Source organism: Aptenodytes patagonicus, chromosome 3 (assembly GCF_965638725.1).
Source record: "Aptenodytes patagonicus chromosome 3, bAptPat1.pri.cur, whole genome shotgun sequence".
NCBI lineage: Eukaryota > Metazoa > Chordata > Aves > Sphenisciformes > Spheniscidae > Aptenodytes > Aptenodytes patagonicus.
The window spans coordinates 57,645,013-57,662,641 of NC_134951.1; the positions used below are offsets into that span (position 1 = coordinate 57,645,013).

The window sequence follows — 17,629 nt, forward strand, 5'->3', positions numbered from 1 at the left end:
TTTTCCAGTGCCTCGGGGGGTCCAGAGGGATTACCCTCTGCCAGGGGGATACGCTCCTCTGGGAGTCAAACAGGGGAAGGCAGCTGCGGATGTCCATATTTTAATCACAGGGTCCTTTAATTGAGGAAGCAGGTTCCTTTACATTTAGTGCTGGATTTTACCAGAAAGCATCTCAGAAAAGTTTTTTTTTTAAAAATATTCGTTGTTCTTTGAGTGCTTATTGCTGTTCACCTTTGATAGAAGCATTAAGACTGTTCTTACCTTGTTCTTATCCTGGGAAATAAAGAGAATGCCAAATTCATCCATGTGTGCATACCAGCCCTTTAAATGGTCAAACCAAGAGCTTCCTGCCACTGCTAGCAAAACAAGATGGCAAACTATGCTAATTAGCTATCCTGGCAGTTTGTACAATTATTTCCCATGTGTTTTTACTGGGCTACGAGAGGTTGTGCGTGGTTGGATGGAAGCCATGCGACAGTCTATCTCAGTCTCTCTGTGACACCATACAGTCAATAGAAAGGATAAGACCTTTTGTCTATGTATTGTATCATACATTAGACATATTTTAATAACAAGGTCCAAAAGAGTAATCTTCAATCATTGCCTTTGACAAAATTCAAACAAGAAATTAGCAAATGAAGCTGCTCTTGCACATCTGATGAAAAAGAATGAGTATAAATAGACACCGAGAGTAAGGCACAACAAACAGATGCTCTGTGTTTTCTGGTTACTTCTTGTAAAAGAAGCTCCAAAACTGATCATTTGTTAGTCATCTGAAACTGTGACTTTCCAATTTTTGTTCTTATAAGTAACAGTCACCACTAAAAAAGAGCAGGGAGGAACAAATTCCGAAGAGTCTGTCAATGTAGAGGCCATCAATTAATGTATGTATCCATTGATATAAATGTCTTTTATGGCTCTACAAGAACATGATCAACATATTTGGCTTCTTCTCCCTTAAACTTGTGAAGCAAATACCCTTTGCCTGTCCAAGCCCCACTTTTTCAGCAGAAGGAAGAAGGAAGTTTGCCTGCACTTTCAAGATTTAGACAGTTTATTTCCTCCTACCTCTTTTCTCTCTTTCAGCATTAAGGACTTTTAAGTGACCTTCGTGTCATATTCTATCACTCTTTTATGATATTCTTCATCATGCCTAAGACAAATTCCTTCTAAATACCTACAAAACAAGACCATTTTTCTTCCTTAAACCCCTTCCTCAGATGACCCTATGCTATGATACCTGTAAAACACTTGCCAGCAGATGGACAGTCATTGCTGTGATCATTGTCTTTCACACTGACTAACTGTGTCTCCTTATTTCCTTTTTCTCTAGGACATGGCTATGTCCATCTGTTGTTCATTGTCTGGATGGTAAATGCATTAATCCTCTGTGTGCACTTGTTAGCTTTCTGGACTTTTCCTAGGTATTTGGGCTTTTAGGCGTTACTTCAGTATAAATTCATAATTTTTTTTATAATGAATTGATAAATGAAATGTCCATAGTAAATGTTAATAAAACAATGTAAACTTTGGGACGTTCTTCCTTCTATCATACCACAGGCAAAACAAATGCATACACCCAACTACGCTGGCCACAGGTGAAAGCAACAACGTACAAGATACTGTTGTGATCTCAAGAGAGAGGAATGAGCATTCAGATGGAGATGTAAAATGGAGAAAATGCCATGGTGTCAGTCACTCTGCTCCTGTGATCAGAACAAAAGCAGGTAAAGAAATAAACCAAAAGAATGCTGATGCATAGACATATGGAGAAAGTTTTTTTAACAGAACCAACAGCGTGTTGTCAAACTGAACAGCCTTTACTTTTTTCTTGGAATTTTCAGGCAGTATCTGAAAGTTGCATAAAGGAAAAAAGGGACCAGAGTCAAGACAAGCAAGATCAGTCTTACCTAGCTTTCATGATGAAACCTATGTGTAGGTGTCATGCACCGTACAGTACCAAAAGAAGGGGGGGGAAACGACCACTACTCAGACTCCACAGTCAGGCGGGTACTATATGGTGACAGTTTATTATGAGAGCCAGAATCCTTAAGCAAGCATACAGGTTCACGAAATAGTAACACATAACACAACACAACTACATACACAGGGAGGGTAACACGACCTGTCAATAAGGATCAAGCCGGTGGTCACAGACGGTTCGGGGATCTCAGTCCAGCTGAGAGGGAGCTCCGAAGAGCCTCCTCCAGTCTGCGTCCTTTATGCTTTTGTTGCTGCATGGTCTCGGTAGATAAGCCCTTGATTGGGTCTTATCTTTTACTCAAATGCGCTGTCTTTTCCCCTTCCCTCTTATTTTAACAACGAGGAGCCGTAACTGCTATCTCATTAAACTAAGTGCTCAGTATCACAAGTTGGTTTTACTTTTAACTTTATGCGGGCGAGATTCTCCTTTTACTTCCCCGCCTTAGGTTTTCTCTCTCAGTGGGTTCAAATATGTTTCAGAGCCTGGGTCTTCAGGCCCTTGACATAAGTTTAAGCCTCAGAACTGCGAGAGGTATGGCAGAGGCGGACTTATCAAGGATGACAGTGTCCGAACAGGCGAGAGCTATGGGGCCTTCGCTCCATCCTGTCCCCCGTTTCTGCACAGTCATTGATCCCTTGTGTCCAGCTACAGGGGGGCATGGGCATCACAGTAGGTCACAACTTCTGTTACGAAGCTTTGTGCAGATTTCACTAGTTTTACTACATCATTTCAATAACCTCTTTTGATCTGAGGCAATAGTTTTCACTGTACCACTGTGCATCTCAGCTGCTTATGTGCTTTTGGCACATCTGGTTGTAAAAGTAGCTTATTGCTACTTATTGCTCAATACTTTCTTCGTACTAACCTTTACCCTGATCTAACAATAAGATTGCCATAACAAATAGAGGAGAAAAAAGAAACAGAAATAATCTATTATTGTATGAACTACTGTGCACTCGTGGCATGTGAGTTTCATAAGCCAGGTAGGACAGTAACAGGGAACCGCTGCCATAAACCTCACCCATATAACACTGCTTTTGTTTTAAGATGATGGGGAGAGGGAAAGGAAGAGGAAAGTCAGAGGGAAAAGAAGAGTTCTAGAGATAAAGATTGGAGAGAAGGAATTGAGAAATAGTTAATGTTAAAGGAGGTTTTAATTTTTTTTTTTTTTACTTTTGGATTTTTTACTGAGGTATATAAAGAGGTTACTTATTCAACTTAAAAAAAAAATTAATAAGTAAAATATTGCATTTCTAGGATTCATTGTCAGTAATGGATGTGCTGCATGAAAAGCAGGAAACGATGTGGGAGTAGTTGCATACTGATGTTTTGTTCCTTCCTCAAGCAAGAGCTTTATGATATTTCCGCTCCTATTTATTTAGGAGAAACTTACTATTTTACACAATAATAACTGCTTTGCTTAAGTGACAGCGGATAAACCCTTATCTTTTCACTCTTCAGGAAATCCTCCAGATTTGATTTCTCTAACCTGACTATGCTTTTGAAGGAATGAATAAAGATGACTAACCTATCCTTAAATTTTCTATAGACATAGATACATAGTCTGCAAGAAAATATTTATTTATTTTTTTTTAAACTCAGGGAAGATATATTACCTCAAAACATTAATTAGATGTGATTTAGAAATAGACACAACTTCTTCATGAGGATGAATCTATCATACAAGATGCTAGAACAGGCAGAGATGAATGCTGACTTTGTGCTGACACTGCAGAATAATGAAACACTGACGTATGACACCCGACAGCTTTTAGGAAATAAATGTTTCCCAACTGGAACATAAGCCCTCTCAGCACTTGCTGCTTAGCAATACATATGGTATGAAGAATACTGTTTTTATAATTAGGGCTCTGTCGTGGTTTAACCTCAGCTGGCAACTGAGCAGCACACAGCTGCTCTCGCTCATTCCCCCCCAGTGGGATGGAGGAGAGAATTGGGAGAGTAAAAGTGAGACAACTTGTGGTTGAGATAAGAACAGTTTAAGAATTGAAATAAAGTAAATTAGTAATAATAATAATAATAATAATAATAGAAGAATATACAAAGCACGTGATGCACGATGCAATCGCTCACCACCCACCAACCGATACTCAGCCAGTCCCCAAGCAGCGGCCCCCCCGGCCAGCTTCCCCCAGTTTATATACTGAGCATGACGTCACACGGTATGGAATGTCCCTTTGGCCAGTTTGGGTCAGCTGTCCTGGCTGCGCCCCCTCCCAGCTTCTTGTGCACCTCCAGCCTTCTCAGTGGGTAGAGCATGGGAAGCTGAAAAGTCCTTGACTAGTGTAAGCACTACTGAGCAACAATTAAAACATCGGTGTGTTATCAACATTATTCTCATGCTAAATCCAAAACACAGCACTGTACCAGCTACTGGGAAGGAAATTAACTCTATCTCAGCCGAAACCAGGACAGGCTCAAATGGGAGTGGTTGCTCATAGTAATGCCCTTCTCTAAACTCTTCATCTCTAGAATCTGACTGCCATTAAAAAAACATAAAAAACCTTTATTTGCTGTGCTTGCATGGAAAACGCAGTGTAATCCATGCAGTGTTGTCTGAACATTCTCTGCATCTCTCTCTCTTTCTAATATGAAAACTGTTATGAAATAACCATGAGATGGAATTAAAACTTATCACATCTCTCCACGCTACAGATGCTTCCTGCCTGACCCCCTACAGGCCACCTGTAGAAAGGAGAGGAACAGCGCTGAAATAACATGCTAGAAAACACCCTGTACAGGTGAGCTCTTGTCTGCACAGAGGAAATCATCACTTTCAGGGCTGGAGGGTGCAATGGAATTCACTGCCATATAGCCCAAGAGAATAATTAGAATGTGTTAAAATTGTTTCTGTGAGAAAAACCTAAGGGTCACCAAAATCCACATTTTTCACTGGAACCTTCAATTAGGAACATTTAATCTAAAAATGCCTATCTATAAAGCAATGTGTATTAGAATTAAATACTAGAATTACTAGAATATTACTAGCATACTAGAATTAGATAACTTCATTTTTTGCTTCAAAATAATGTTCACATTAAAGTCTCTATAAGTTCTTAATATTGTAGTATATAAAAAAGTACTTGGACAAGTCATATATAAGATAAATTGAATATAAATAGACAAAAAAGAATGAAACATTTTGCCCCCAAAATTTTGAATTTATGGAGTTTTGACATTGTTCCCAAGGAGAAATGAACACATTTTTAAAGTCATGGTAAAACAGTTACAGCTTCTGACGAACCCAAGTGGCAATTTTCACGATAATCACCTGAAGCTTTTCTGAGAGTTAGTTTACTCCATGTAAAGAATAAACTGCTTCAGCACTCGATGTATAGCAGACTCAGGAGGCCTTTCGGTAATCAGCTTGTGCTCTGTCTGGTGCAGGTTCACACACTCCTTTGCTGCTTTTTTCAGAAAATACAGTTTGCAGCTGAACACGAGCGGCTAGGACCCCCAGCAATGACAAGTCTCTGTGATTTACTTCTGATTACAAACGTGTACTACTCCTTCCGTTGCCCTGCCGCCTGGGAAGAGAAAAGCGGATCAAAGCCCTTCTTGGAATTTCAGGAACACACCGTCAGTTTCTTCACCCAAGCGGTTAACCAAATATTCAGGGTCTTGTGAACAGATCCAAACAGGATCCTCTTGTTTCTCTGAGACAACTATTTGCAAAGAAGATAAACAGTTCAGCTTCTGTGAACCCAGGGGAGTCTAACGATAAGAGGCAACATCCCTTAAGCAGTTATGTTAGTCAGCATTGAGCCCAAAAGCACTCATTCCCTCTCTCAGGGCAAACTTCTGGTAGCAATTCAGGCTATCGTCCTGGGTCTCATTAGGGTTATTTTAACGTTTTGTTACCCCACTGCTTTCTTTCCAGAGGTGCCCAGCTAATGTTTGAAAGTTACCCCATTACCCTGCCCCAGCTGCAATTCCCTGAAAAGACTATTATTTGTCATACTGTGATTACCTTGGTTGGTCGGACCTTTGCATGGCATTCCCGGAGTCAAGCTGAAACAAATGAGACACCAGGAACTTGACCTTAATAAATCTGTAATTAGGCTTGTGTTGCTCTGACGCTCCCATAGTGCTTGTTAAAAAACCCCCAAAAAACCCCAACAAAACAAAGACAACAAAATTTATTGGGATCTTGGCATAAGGCCATGCTTACACAGGGAATCAAGTATCTGAAGTGGCTGGTCGCTGTCCAGGTGGTGCCAGGAATCGCCATTGCAAGGGCCCTTGCAGAGGCATCTTCAGCTGGATCAAGTGAGACTCCCACTGTTCTGCTCACTTACTATCTAGCCGCCCCATGGTGACTACATAGGAATCAAACAGCACATACAAGCCAGTACAAAGAGATATTTCAAATTTGGCACGTTACAGCATTTCACTGAAACACCAGCTTAGTCCCAATGGCAGTTTGAACACATTAGTGAAGAGCCGGGCCTGAGCTGCAATTCCTGCTTCTTAGACTTACACATCTGGGCACAGTGTTCACACTGGTAAAGAACATACTCGGTCTGGAATTAGTAGAGCCTTAGCGAGGTACAGACTCGGCCCAAGTCACCGGGGAGGTGAGGGAACAGTGCAGAAAAGATTGAAGTGTATCCGTGAGAGGTTAAATGATGGCATGACTGCAAAACCTCACGTGGTGTAAGAACATGTGCCACACAGACCAGGGATAATATGGGAGCTGGTGGTCCCCCAATTCCCAGGAACTCTGTCCCTAGTCTCAGCCCCTCCAGTGTCCTAAATTTTTAACCCTTCCACAGGCTATAGGTCACTTCTACATACCTACTGGAATTAACGTGTTTTCGTAATTAAAATTTTTACTTTTGTGCATGTTTCAGAAAAATTATTGATTCATGGGTTGCAATATTTTTACATGTTCACGCATTTCACTACTTCTAAAGATTACTAGTTCTTATTGCCAGACCTTATTAAACATGAGAGAAACAGACTAATGGTAAAACTCCTATACCTACATCTAGGCGTCAACATGTAAGAGTCTAAATGAAAGGGAAGTATCTAAACTCTAGTTACAGTAAATGGATGCCATGGCACGATTCAGTTGCTTAAAAAGAGGCACCTAGTGCTATTTGCAACACACTTGACCATCCCTCACAGCCTCAAGCTGCCCTGCTGGAGAGGCATGACTCTTACATTCAGCCAGAGCAGCATGTCTTAAGAGACAGTAGGGTGCCTCAAACACCCAAGATACTTCTCTCAGTAGATAGCTCCAGTGTCTTAAATGGCACTAACCCTGCACAATGGAGCCCCTAGTCAACAGTCAGTTCAAATGTGCTTTTGAGATGCCTCCGAAGCCTCGGGGCTATACATTATAAAACATACACAAAAAATAGAAATAAAAAAAAGGATGAAATAAAGATGAAATAAACACTTTATTCATTTTTTTGTTTTCTTTTATTTATTCATGGTACAAAAGAAGTATTTTCTTCCTCTACCCCAATTGCGTAGCCCTTAGAGCACACGCACCCCACTTTGGACACCACTATCTTAGACCTCACAGCCAATGCTAATACTGATCCACTTCATAAGCACACATGGTCACGTTTACAAGTGATACATTGAGAGAAGCCGGCTAACTGAAAAGAAGTTCAGTAGTAAACTAATCCCTAGTGGAACAGACTGTATCACGTGAAATCACTGAACTGTCTCTGTACTTTGCGAATAGTTGCAGGAGAATTTGCTGAGGTGTGATAGATATTTGTTGATCAAATCTGGTAAGAAATAGAGCACTGGCCAGAGTCAGCATAAATGTATTTACAGAGGCACTCCAGTAAACTAGTTCCACAGTATCTCTATCTACTGCTTACTGACGGTTAACTATGCTGCATAGTTTGCTACGGGATGGTAGGTGTTGCTTTGTGATTTAAGCAACTAAGAAAATAGCAAATTTTCTAGTAAAACAAGAACTGTGATACCTCAGAGTTACAGATTCATCAGGAGGGTAGAGTTCTGACTGAAGACCAAAACTGCAGGCTTACTCTAGTATTGTGCTTCTCCAGAGCCCCCAAACATTTATAGAGACATAGTTTTAAGTCTAGAAATTGTTGAGTTAGGGTCACAGTCCAGAAGTTTACTGTTTTGCATCCAGCAGATTCCAAAAGAGGTAATAAAGGCATCCTTTAAGGAATCTTCTCTGATGTTAAGACCTGAGAAGCATGGCAGCAAGCCTAAAAAAAGGTGGGGAGAGGGGAAAGAGAATAGTTTAATGAACGAAAATACCACTTTAAAGAGCATTTTCCAAATTAGTAGTTTAGTAAGCTTAACGAGTATAAGGGGTTATATTTCATCTCAATTAAATGGGAGCTTTCAAGACAAAATTCTAAATAATTGATATTTTTAAATATGAATCAAATCTTTGAAAAGAGGGAAAAAAACCAAAACCAAAGAAAGCACCCCACACAAATCCCATAGAACATTCTTCCTTTTACTATGTCCTGCATTGTAAAGCTTTTGCCAGTAGGAGGAAGAGAGGATGGCTGTGTTTCATTGCTATTTCTGACGTGTTCAGGGCCAGAAAACACTTAAGACAATACTTCATTTCAATATATAGTTGTAAAATACAGTTGAGCAGGTGACTCAGTCACCAGTTATTTCATAGTTTAAATAAAAGTCTGTCCTGATGCTTGAACGTGCTGAACAGTGCTGATAAGACACCGCAGAATCGGAACATGGTTCCTCAGAATCAATTTGTTAGTGTAGGAAAGAGAAAGCTTAAGAAACAAAAAACACATATGACATTCAGCTGAAAACTTCTAAGGTCTTAAAAAGTTACAATGCCCAAAGTGAAACATGTGGATAGGATTTATAAAAATGCCGACAGCTCAAACATGTAAGTTGCTCAGAGCTGTGTTTTGAATATATGAAGTTCTAAGTACTTTCAGAAAGCAGAACGCACTAGTTCTAGTGTCCAAGCTGAGGAGACATTGGATGGTTAGGCCTCAGTATCTGTGCTCCTTGTTCTTCAGCTATCAAAGGCTGATAGACGCCACACAGCTTTACAAAGTCGCAAAAAAAACCCCTGAACATAATTTTGGACTATGAATGCTTTGTAAGTACTTTATAGGCCACAGTAAGTGACTTAGGAAGCTTGCAGCCGTTTGCACACGTAAATTAAGCTTCCCCCCCCCCCCCCCCTTCATTTTCTTACAATATTTTCTCCTAAAAGACTCGGAAGTTGTCAGTTACATCAAGGTAGCATGCATTTACATGCAAAACCTTTTTGGTATTGATATCCTGTGATAATTCAGAGAGTAAGCAGAAAGTAGCAGAGAAGAACAACAAGGAAAGTGAAGAAATGGAAAAAAAAAAAATCGTCAAGCAACCATATATGCATATGCATTTGAGTATTAAAGAAGAGATGCAGATTCTCTTAAATTTTCTTAGAAACTATTTTCCAAAATACTTACAGCTTTTTCTTCCAATGAGAGTACACCGTCTACAGCCACGATCTGGTATTGCTTTTCTTTTAAGCTACCCACAAATTTCCGAAGTAGTTTGAGACTAGTACCATCACTGTTTTGTTTTAGCAGTTTCTGCATTTCTTGGGCAGGACATCCCGGGTCAAACAGTAGCAAACATAAGGTTTTATTCTTCTTCTCTTCTATTCCAACAACAGTACGACTATGACCTAATTTCAAAATAGATTTTCAGTATTTTAAAACCACAGAAATCCCATTTACTTCTTTGTAGCATACTACTTATTTTCAGATCAAGGAAGGTATTTCTTGAAATTTAATAAGGTAATTATAAGTAAAGAGCAGATCAAAAAGTTGAGATCCCAGTCACACCCAGCTCGTCCATCCAATAAAAACACAAACTGTTAACGTTGCTCTTACTACATTAAAAAAGTAACAGGAAATAAAGCCACGCCTTCAATTAAATGAAGAAGGAATGTAAAATGCTGCTCTGAATTGCAGCACGTACAAAGAAAGATAGAGAATAGAAAGAAACCAGCATATTGTGATACTGACCTTGATGTTGCAAGTAGATAGGTGGTTTGGAAGTACACGCTACCTTTGCACCACCTTCATTATCTGTAGAATAGTAACGCAAAACCCACTCAAATAAACGAGGGTGTGTACCCATAGGGCCAGTTGGTTTGTGAAAGTCAATGATTTGACACCTACAGAACATTTAGAATGAAAACAACAATAAAATTTCAAGCAGGTTGTTTGTTAAAAACAACTTTTTCACCTCTCAGTCCCTTCCTCCTGCACCAAGAACATTTTGTAAACACAGCAATTCCAGGCATCAAGTGGCTGTTACCACTTTTTTTTTTTTAAATATGAGAGTAGGGGACACATAATTACAAAGCAATGCAATACATACTGTTCAAAACTGGAAGATTTATTCTGTAACAAAGAAACACTCTACTCTGTTCAGTCTAACAAGAACTTGTGAAGCTTGCAAAAATTAAAATGTTTGATTTTTTGTATGTGATACACTTACACTAGAGAATCCAATTAGCATCTTTCAGAATTACACAAGTGAATAGCTGAAATTCAGATTTTTCTTAAGAAACTTCTAGAGAAATTAAGTTTTTAATCAATGTTTGATTTTATGCTTATGTGGCATAATTCTTCACCAAGCCTCAATGATCTAAGTAGTTACTCAATTTATGTACCTGCATAAGTAGTTACATACCTTTATGCTGCGCTGAATCAGATCTGTTTATAGGTTGATTAAATTTAAAGCCACTAAGGTGGCTTTGTCATCGCACCGTTGGCAATTCTGACCTTTAAAGGTACAGCACTTAAAAATAACAACAACATAAAAAAAAGCAATATTTACTTTATCCTGAGACTGGTTAACAGCGAATAAATTTCACATGCTCCTATCCATGCTTTGGAACCGTGTAATCTGTTGTTGAAGTGAGATGCCCCATGAGGATCAAAGCCTTCTCTCCAGGCATCTTCAATCATGGACTGAATCTTTGGTATACTAGGAATTAGCGTAGTATCTGGAACAGAAAAGCTTTTGAATTGTGGTTACAGTTACTGAAATAGTCCACTAATTAAAAATATTCAGCTTCTTTTATAAGAGGCAGTTAATGTTACAAAGATGCACCAAAAAACCTGAAGCTAAAACTTCAACCACATCATGCCTTGCCAGTATTCACCCCTCTGATTCTTTCCACAGTAAGTTGCAGTGGTGTAACAGGCATTTAATAGGTATCATTGACCTAGTAAGCCTTGCTGTGTAAATGAAAAAGTAAGACATCAGTCAGCAGGTTGTCATCCAAGGTACGTGAAACAAATAGGCAGCGTTTTGTCTAATACCTCTCAAGCAGTCATTATACAAGCTGTTTTGCAACAGTGAGGAAAGGAGCATTTGGAAATTCCTGTAACCGCAACCCCAGCCTCGGTCGCCCAAAGATGAGTGGAAGTGATCTACTCCTGTTGAAAGCCATACATGCCTCACGTCTTTGTTTTCGTCCTGATAGTACTTGCACAATGCTTCAATGACTCCTAAAAGAAGACCAAATATGAAGTTTATCTGTAAAATGAACTATAAAATTTGACAGAAAAAGGTTCTTTCCCCAGCTTGGAACAGACACAGGTTAAGTCAATTTATTTTAAAACTTCTAAGTGATCCTATGTTACATCTAGAACCCAAATCACAAAACCAGTGGACGTTGCACCTATTTCATTTCGATGGTCTTTACTTTGATGAATTTATATACTACAAAGCTTTCAGAATTCAAGCTGTTTTTTCACTGCTGCTACACAATTAATATTTTAAACTAAACAGCTTGGACTACATTATAAACTGTGATATGCACAGGGACTATTACAATGAAACAGGAAAAGTTATGTCACCAATAGAGCATTTCTATGCCACTGCCACCTCCAGTACAACATCCCCTTAAAAACATCGAAATACTTACACATACTATGTAATCCTTTTACTCCCCCCAAATTATTTTTCCTGGAGAAACTAAGACAAGAAAAGGAATGGTACAGAATCTGGGAATTACTGTAAATATTTTAAAAACATCCACTTGCAGGATATTCCAAATCCTCCTTTGTTACATGAAAGAACATGCTTGGGAATGCTCTCTCCAATTTGTATACACACATTCTCAAGGCCCTTTATTGCCACGCTATTGTGAAGACAATCATTCCACAGCCATCACAGCTTATTTTCTGAATTCCTCTCTGAAGTCTAAATCATTAGCAAGAATGAAAACTTTAAATGTATTATTTCCACTCAATACATTTTATAGAAGAGATTTTATTTTATCTGTCAAGAACCAAATGGATATTTTGTAAGCTAGAACCACTAGCAATAAGCTAAAAGACCTTTGAACTGTGGTCTTGGCAAGTAAAGACCAGAAAGCCTTTTGAAAGGGACACAGAAATGCATTGGCACTGTATGCTTGTACCAATTATAAAACATTTCAAAAAAGATGTATCAAGTTGATGTCTACTCCTCCCAGGCCTCTTTTTGGAGTTTGTAATCAGATGAACACTGTGCTTACCTGGGACCAGCTTACATGATACAACTAACTGAAACACAAGATAAAAGGCTACTGTAAATTTTAACAGCTACACTAGGTTAGGAACCAATAAGTGCTAAGTAGTAAACAAGCATACGCTCAAGGACAACCAACTTGTAATAAGACATTTGCATCTTTTGATACATATTGTATTTGGGCCCTTAACCAGACAACTTGGTTCCAAGGTTCCACACAAAAAAAGAAAAAAAAAAAGAAGAAAAAAGTCTTCAGGTTAGAATAAAGATTAGACATATACCAAGCTTTCATTTCCTTATTAGTTTAGGGGTAAAATGGTATAGATTGATCTAGAAAATAAGGATTAGAATTAGGATGTAACCAATATTAAACATCCAATTATATGCTTTGTTAAAGACAGGTTTGGTCACTACAACCTAGGTCTAAAAAGTACAGTCTTAGTTATATAATTTCAGCATTTTTACCTGAGGTCTTCGTTTTCCCATCATCTATACCGAAAGCCAAACATTCCATCATGTCAGCTTTTCTCTTGTGATAGTCAAAAGGCTGCATCCTTCCTCTATCAACTTCCCTTTCCATATTCTTTAGGAATTGCTGCTTGTAGCCTCCAGAATTATCCAAGCCATACTGTCTCTGTTAGGGATGGAATGTGCATGATTTAAATCACATTTTTTAAATTCACCTTTAGTGATTTTCGAGAAGCTGCATGCACAATCAGTAACTTTGAAAAATAGTAAACAGTGACACATAAAAACTTCAGATTTATGATATTTTAGAGCTGAAGGCCAAGCTTCACTCTTGCATAGGAATGTGGGACTAGGAAAGCCACATCTGAAGAGCAGGCAGCCATCGGCACAGAGGCAGTCAATGGCCAGGAGGTAGCGAGAGCGGGAAATGAGCTATCAGGAGGGAGGGAGAGGGAAGCAGGACCTAGCAGGGGAGCGGTCACTGGAGCAGGTGATGGTGTCCAGGAAGAGGATAGCCAGGATGCTCAGGGCCTCAGGCACTCTGCCAGTTAATACGCTCCAGGCTGCGCTGCAAGGCAGAGCACTAGGGCTGGGTGGAGCACAGTATGAGGCAGCAGGCGCGCCAGGGCCCCCAGTGAGGGCAGTACGTCATGCACAGGGAGCACCTGGCCCCATCCTGAGCCAGCACCACTCAAAGCAGTAAAGCCAAGTAGCTCGAGGCAGGCATGCCCAACACCTGTGCCAGGTTGCCAAGAGCTTGTGTTTGCCTGCAACCCACTCCTGCACCACTACCTCAACACAGCCTGTCTGACTGCACAGGTCTGACCTGGTATGTCCATTCCAGGCCATTACAGTTCCAAGATACTCAGCTCCCAATGGCACAACTGTTCAAAATTTTACGATATAGAAATATTACTGTACTTGCAGCTTTTTAAATTCTTCCCTCTCTCGCTTCTCTTCTTCTGATCTCTGCCATTTATCTTCTTCAGTTTGGAGTCGCTGAGCCAGTTCTAGATCTCTTATGTTTCCACCTACCCAGGAATAACATTCCAAAGAAAGAGGACTTGATCAGGAGGTTAACAATGCTTTGATGGATCTAGGCATTAATTTTAGAGGATGCATCCCACACTATTTTGAGCTATTAGCAATGAACACTAAACAGGACTGACTGCATTCAGTCTACCAAGACTCAGACTCTTGACTTGGACAAAGTTTATGCAGAGTTACAGGAGCGAGTACTTGGCAAATAATGCATGTACCTCTACTACTAAGAAAACAGCTTTTGTTTACTATGTTTCACTTCATTGTTAGCAAGAAGTCCCAGTTTCTTGAATACCACACACTTAGTCGCTTCTAGGATCACTGCCAGCAGTCTCATAACAAAGTGAGAAAAACAAATTTAGGATCAGAGAACTGGATAGGGAATCTCTAGGACTTTATTAGCCATGCTAATAAATAAAATTAATTTTGATTCCTTTACTTTATCGCTATGACTAATGAATCCGCACAAGCATTTAGAGAAAAGAATTGAGAAAAAAAATTTAAGTTTTCGTAAGCTATAGATTTTCAGCTCATCACACTGGAATGTGCCACTCTAAATTCCATGTTTGTAAACCTTCTATAGAGCTAGGAAAAAAAAAAATGGCTGTCTTTTAAACATTTTTTGCTCTAAGTTTTAGTTTTGGCTAACATACAGTGCATTTACTTAACGAGCATGCATAGACAAATATTTCTTTTAGCATGTGTAATTAAGTAGGGAACTTGGGCAAGTGATAGGACTTGCTATTAACTATGTTAACTTCATTACACACGTGTCCAGTTCTCTTTTTAAATAAGGAAATACTTAGTTTAAATTTTGTCTGGGATTCTATACTGCAACATGCAAATACTTGTAAATATTTTCAAGTATTATAAAGCCTGTGTCCTTTCATGTACCTTCCGAAAAGTTTTGTTCCTCTAAGTGTAAATCCACATGATCTTCAAGAATCTGAATGTTTGTACAGGTAAGACTGCACATTGGACATTCATATAGCTGTTCACCATTTCCTGTGTCTGAAAAAGAAATGCAGTTTCTTGATTAATGCAATTCCTGTTTTTTGTGGAAATCACCCCCCTAATTGATATAAAGTCTAAGATAAATGCACAGTAGTGAATTTTGTGTTGCCATTGAAATTCCCCAGTGAAAGGCAGCAAATTCTAAACAGCTGTTACTCTCTTAACCAATTAAGAATTTGTATCTAAATACCTGACAATTTTAAGACACATATTCCTTCTTTCTAGTAATCAAGTTTTGCCCCATTTAACTCATAGATCACAATTTGCTGTGATAATATTTGTATTAAGAAATGCTTAGTTTGAAATATCAAACCGTTAATGAAAAGATCTGTCCTGCTAACAGAAGAATACTTGCTTACAAAATTTTTACATTCATGTGATAACACAGCAGCTAGTGGGCAGAAAGAATAAAGTAAAACGTGCTGTCATTCTTACTTTGTTGGTCTTCCTGCATCTCCTCAAATAAATGTTCTTTCTGCAGTTTTAGTATTATTATTGAAGAGTACCATATAGAATAGCTAAAGTTCAAAAGGACTTCCGGAGATCATCTAGTCCCTCAAAGCAGGGTCAAATTAAACAGGTTAAGTTACGTAGGGCCTTTTCCAGTCAGTTTTCGAATAACTTCAAGGATAGACACTGCACAAGCTCCCCAGACAACTTATTCCAGTGTTTGACCACTCTCACAGTGTAAAAAAAAAAAAAAAAAAAAAAAAAAAAAAAAAAAAAAAAAAAAAAAAGAAAAAAGGTGTTCTTGGTGGCACTTCCCGTATTTCAACTTGTGTCCACTGCCTGTTGTCCTCTCACTGGACACCACAGAGAAGAGCCTGACTCCATCTTTACTGCCCTCCTTTTGAATCCCTAGATTTGTACCTTCCTAGGTTCACAAAACACAGGAATTAATATGCTATGTTAGCTGTTTCTGGAAAGCATTTCCCCAAGCTAGAAGCTCATGACTGGCTGGAGGGAAACTTGATGGTATAATAATCTAAATTCACCAGCAACAGTTTGCGTAACACTGCAAACATATAGTTTCCTGAAACACACGATGTGCATACAAAACGAAGACACCCTTAATGCAACTATTTTTAAAATAGAAACTGGCATGCAAGTAAGGTATTTATTCAAGCTCTGCATTATTTGCACCCATAGAAGTAAAGTATTGTTCAATGCTAAGATCTGGATTTTTAAGAAAAACCTAGTTTTAATCACAGAATATGCAGTGTGGTTGATTATACTGCCACATTCTCCAACCTCATCACCATTTGTTTTTCTTGTCAATATACATAGCTTGTTACATCCAGAATGCTAGTATTCTACGAGAATTACCCACTAGCAGAGATGCCATTACTAAGTTTCTGAAATAGCTACCAGCAACTTTGAACAGTTAGAATAAAATTCTGACCACACTTAAAATAAAACACACTATTCAAATAAATAACTGTTTTCCTTACTCCAACTTTATCCCCCAAAATATCCTCGTGGTCTCCAAATCAACGTTTAGTACTTCAGAATCCTTCAGTGCTGGATCTTTCCTGTCTCTACTTCAATCTGAAAACTACCTTTCCCTAACGAGTACTGCAACTGCTCTACAGGATCCTGTCAAAGATGAGACTTCAAGAGGCACGGTCAAACCTTTGTGACCAAACATATGCCAAATAGGTAAAAACCACCTCCCTATCACGCAAAAGCTTTACGATTTGCTTTCACCGATACGGACGGTGTATTTTGGGCATACAAAACACTGCAGGTTCGCCTGTATTAGTGTTTTTAGTTCTGCTCTGGAGCAGGTTTTTCAAGCGACACCCCCATCGCCTTCACTCGCTGCCCCTTTCCAAGTGACTTCCCTCTACCGCCTTCAGCCACCGCCCCGTTTGCGCCCACGAGCGGTCCCGGAGCTCTCCAGCTGCAGGCGCCGGGATGAAAACACAGCGGAAGAGGCACTCCCGCAGCGCCCCCAACACGGCGCAGTCACCCCCGGGCCGTCAGTCCCTGGCACCGGCGGCCGGGCGCCGCAGCGCGGTTCTCCGCTCCCCGCCCGGGCGGCCGCGGCCAGCCCCAACCTCCGCGGGGTCCAGGCGCGACGCCCCCCGCCGCCGCCGCTCACCTGTGCCCGGGGCGCCCAGGAAGTGCCCGTGCCGCGCCCTGACGTGCGCCTCCAGCTCCCGCCCCGCCGCCTCCCCGCAGAAGGGGCACTCGGGCAGCCCCGCGGCGAGATCAGGGCGGCGGGCGCCCGGCGGCCCCGGCTCCGGCTCCGGGTGGGCCGCCTCGATGTGCCGGCGAAGCTCGTCGTAGCCCGGGGCGGCGGCGCCGCAGAGCGGGCAAAGGGGCTGGCGGTCCAGGTGCGTGCGTCGCAGATGCCGCCGCACCGCCGCCTCCGAGGACAGCGCCTGCCCGCAGACGTCGCACACCAGCATGGCGCCGCCAACGACCGCCTCCCCCGGGAAACGAAACTGCCGCCCAACGGCCGCCCCGCGCCGGCAGTCGCTCGTCACGTCCGGCCCGCTGCCGCTGCCTGCTGGGAAGCGTCGTTCCTTTGCCCGGGGCGGGTGCCTGCGCGCGCGGAGCCTGCTGGGAACGGAGGGGCCCGCCCCCCGG

General features: G+C 40.7%; 1 protein-coding gene across 1 annotated transcript; it reads right to left on the reverse strand.

Moving 5' to 3' along the window:
• Positions 1-7,409: 7,409 nt before the first annotated feature.
• ZUP1 (zinc finger containing ubiquitin peptidase 1) lies at positions 7,410-17,450 on the reverse strand. The gene is made up of 9 exons (XM_076333468.1): positions 17,139-17,450; positions 14,915-15,031; positions 13,901-14,010; positions 12,977-13,145; positions 11,317-11,505; positions 10,829-10,997; positions 10,009-10,160; positions 9,445-9,665; positions 7,410-8,205 (listed from the first exon to the last, which is right to left on the reverse strand). Exons 1-9 carry the CDS (start codon positions 17,446-17,448, stop codon positions 8,158-8,160), a joined length of 1,485 nt encoding a protein of 494 aa, XP_076189583.1. The 5' UTR covers positions 17,449-17,450; the 3' UTR covers positions 7,410-8,157.
• Positions 17,451-17,629: the final 179 nt, after the last annotated feature.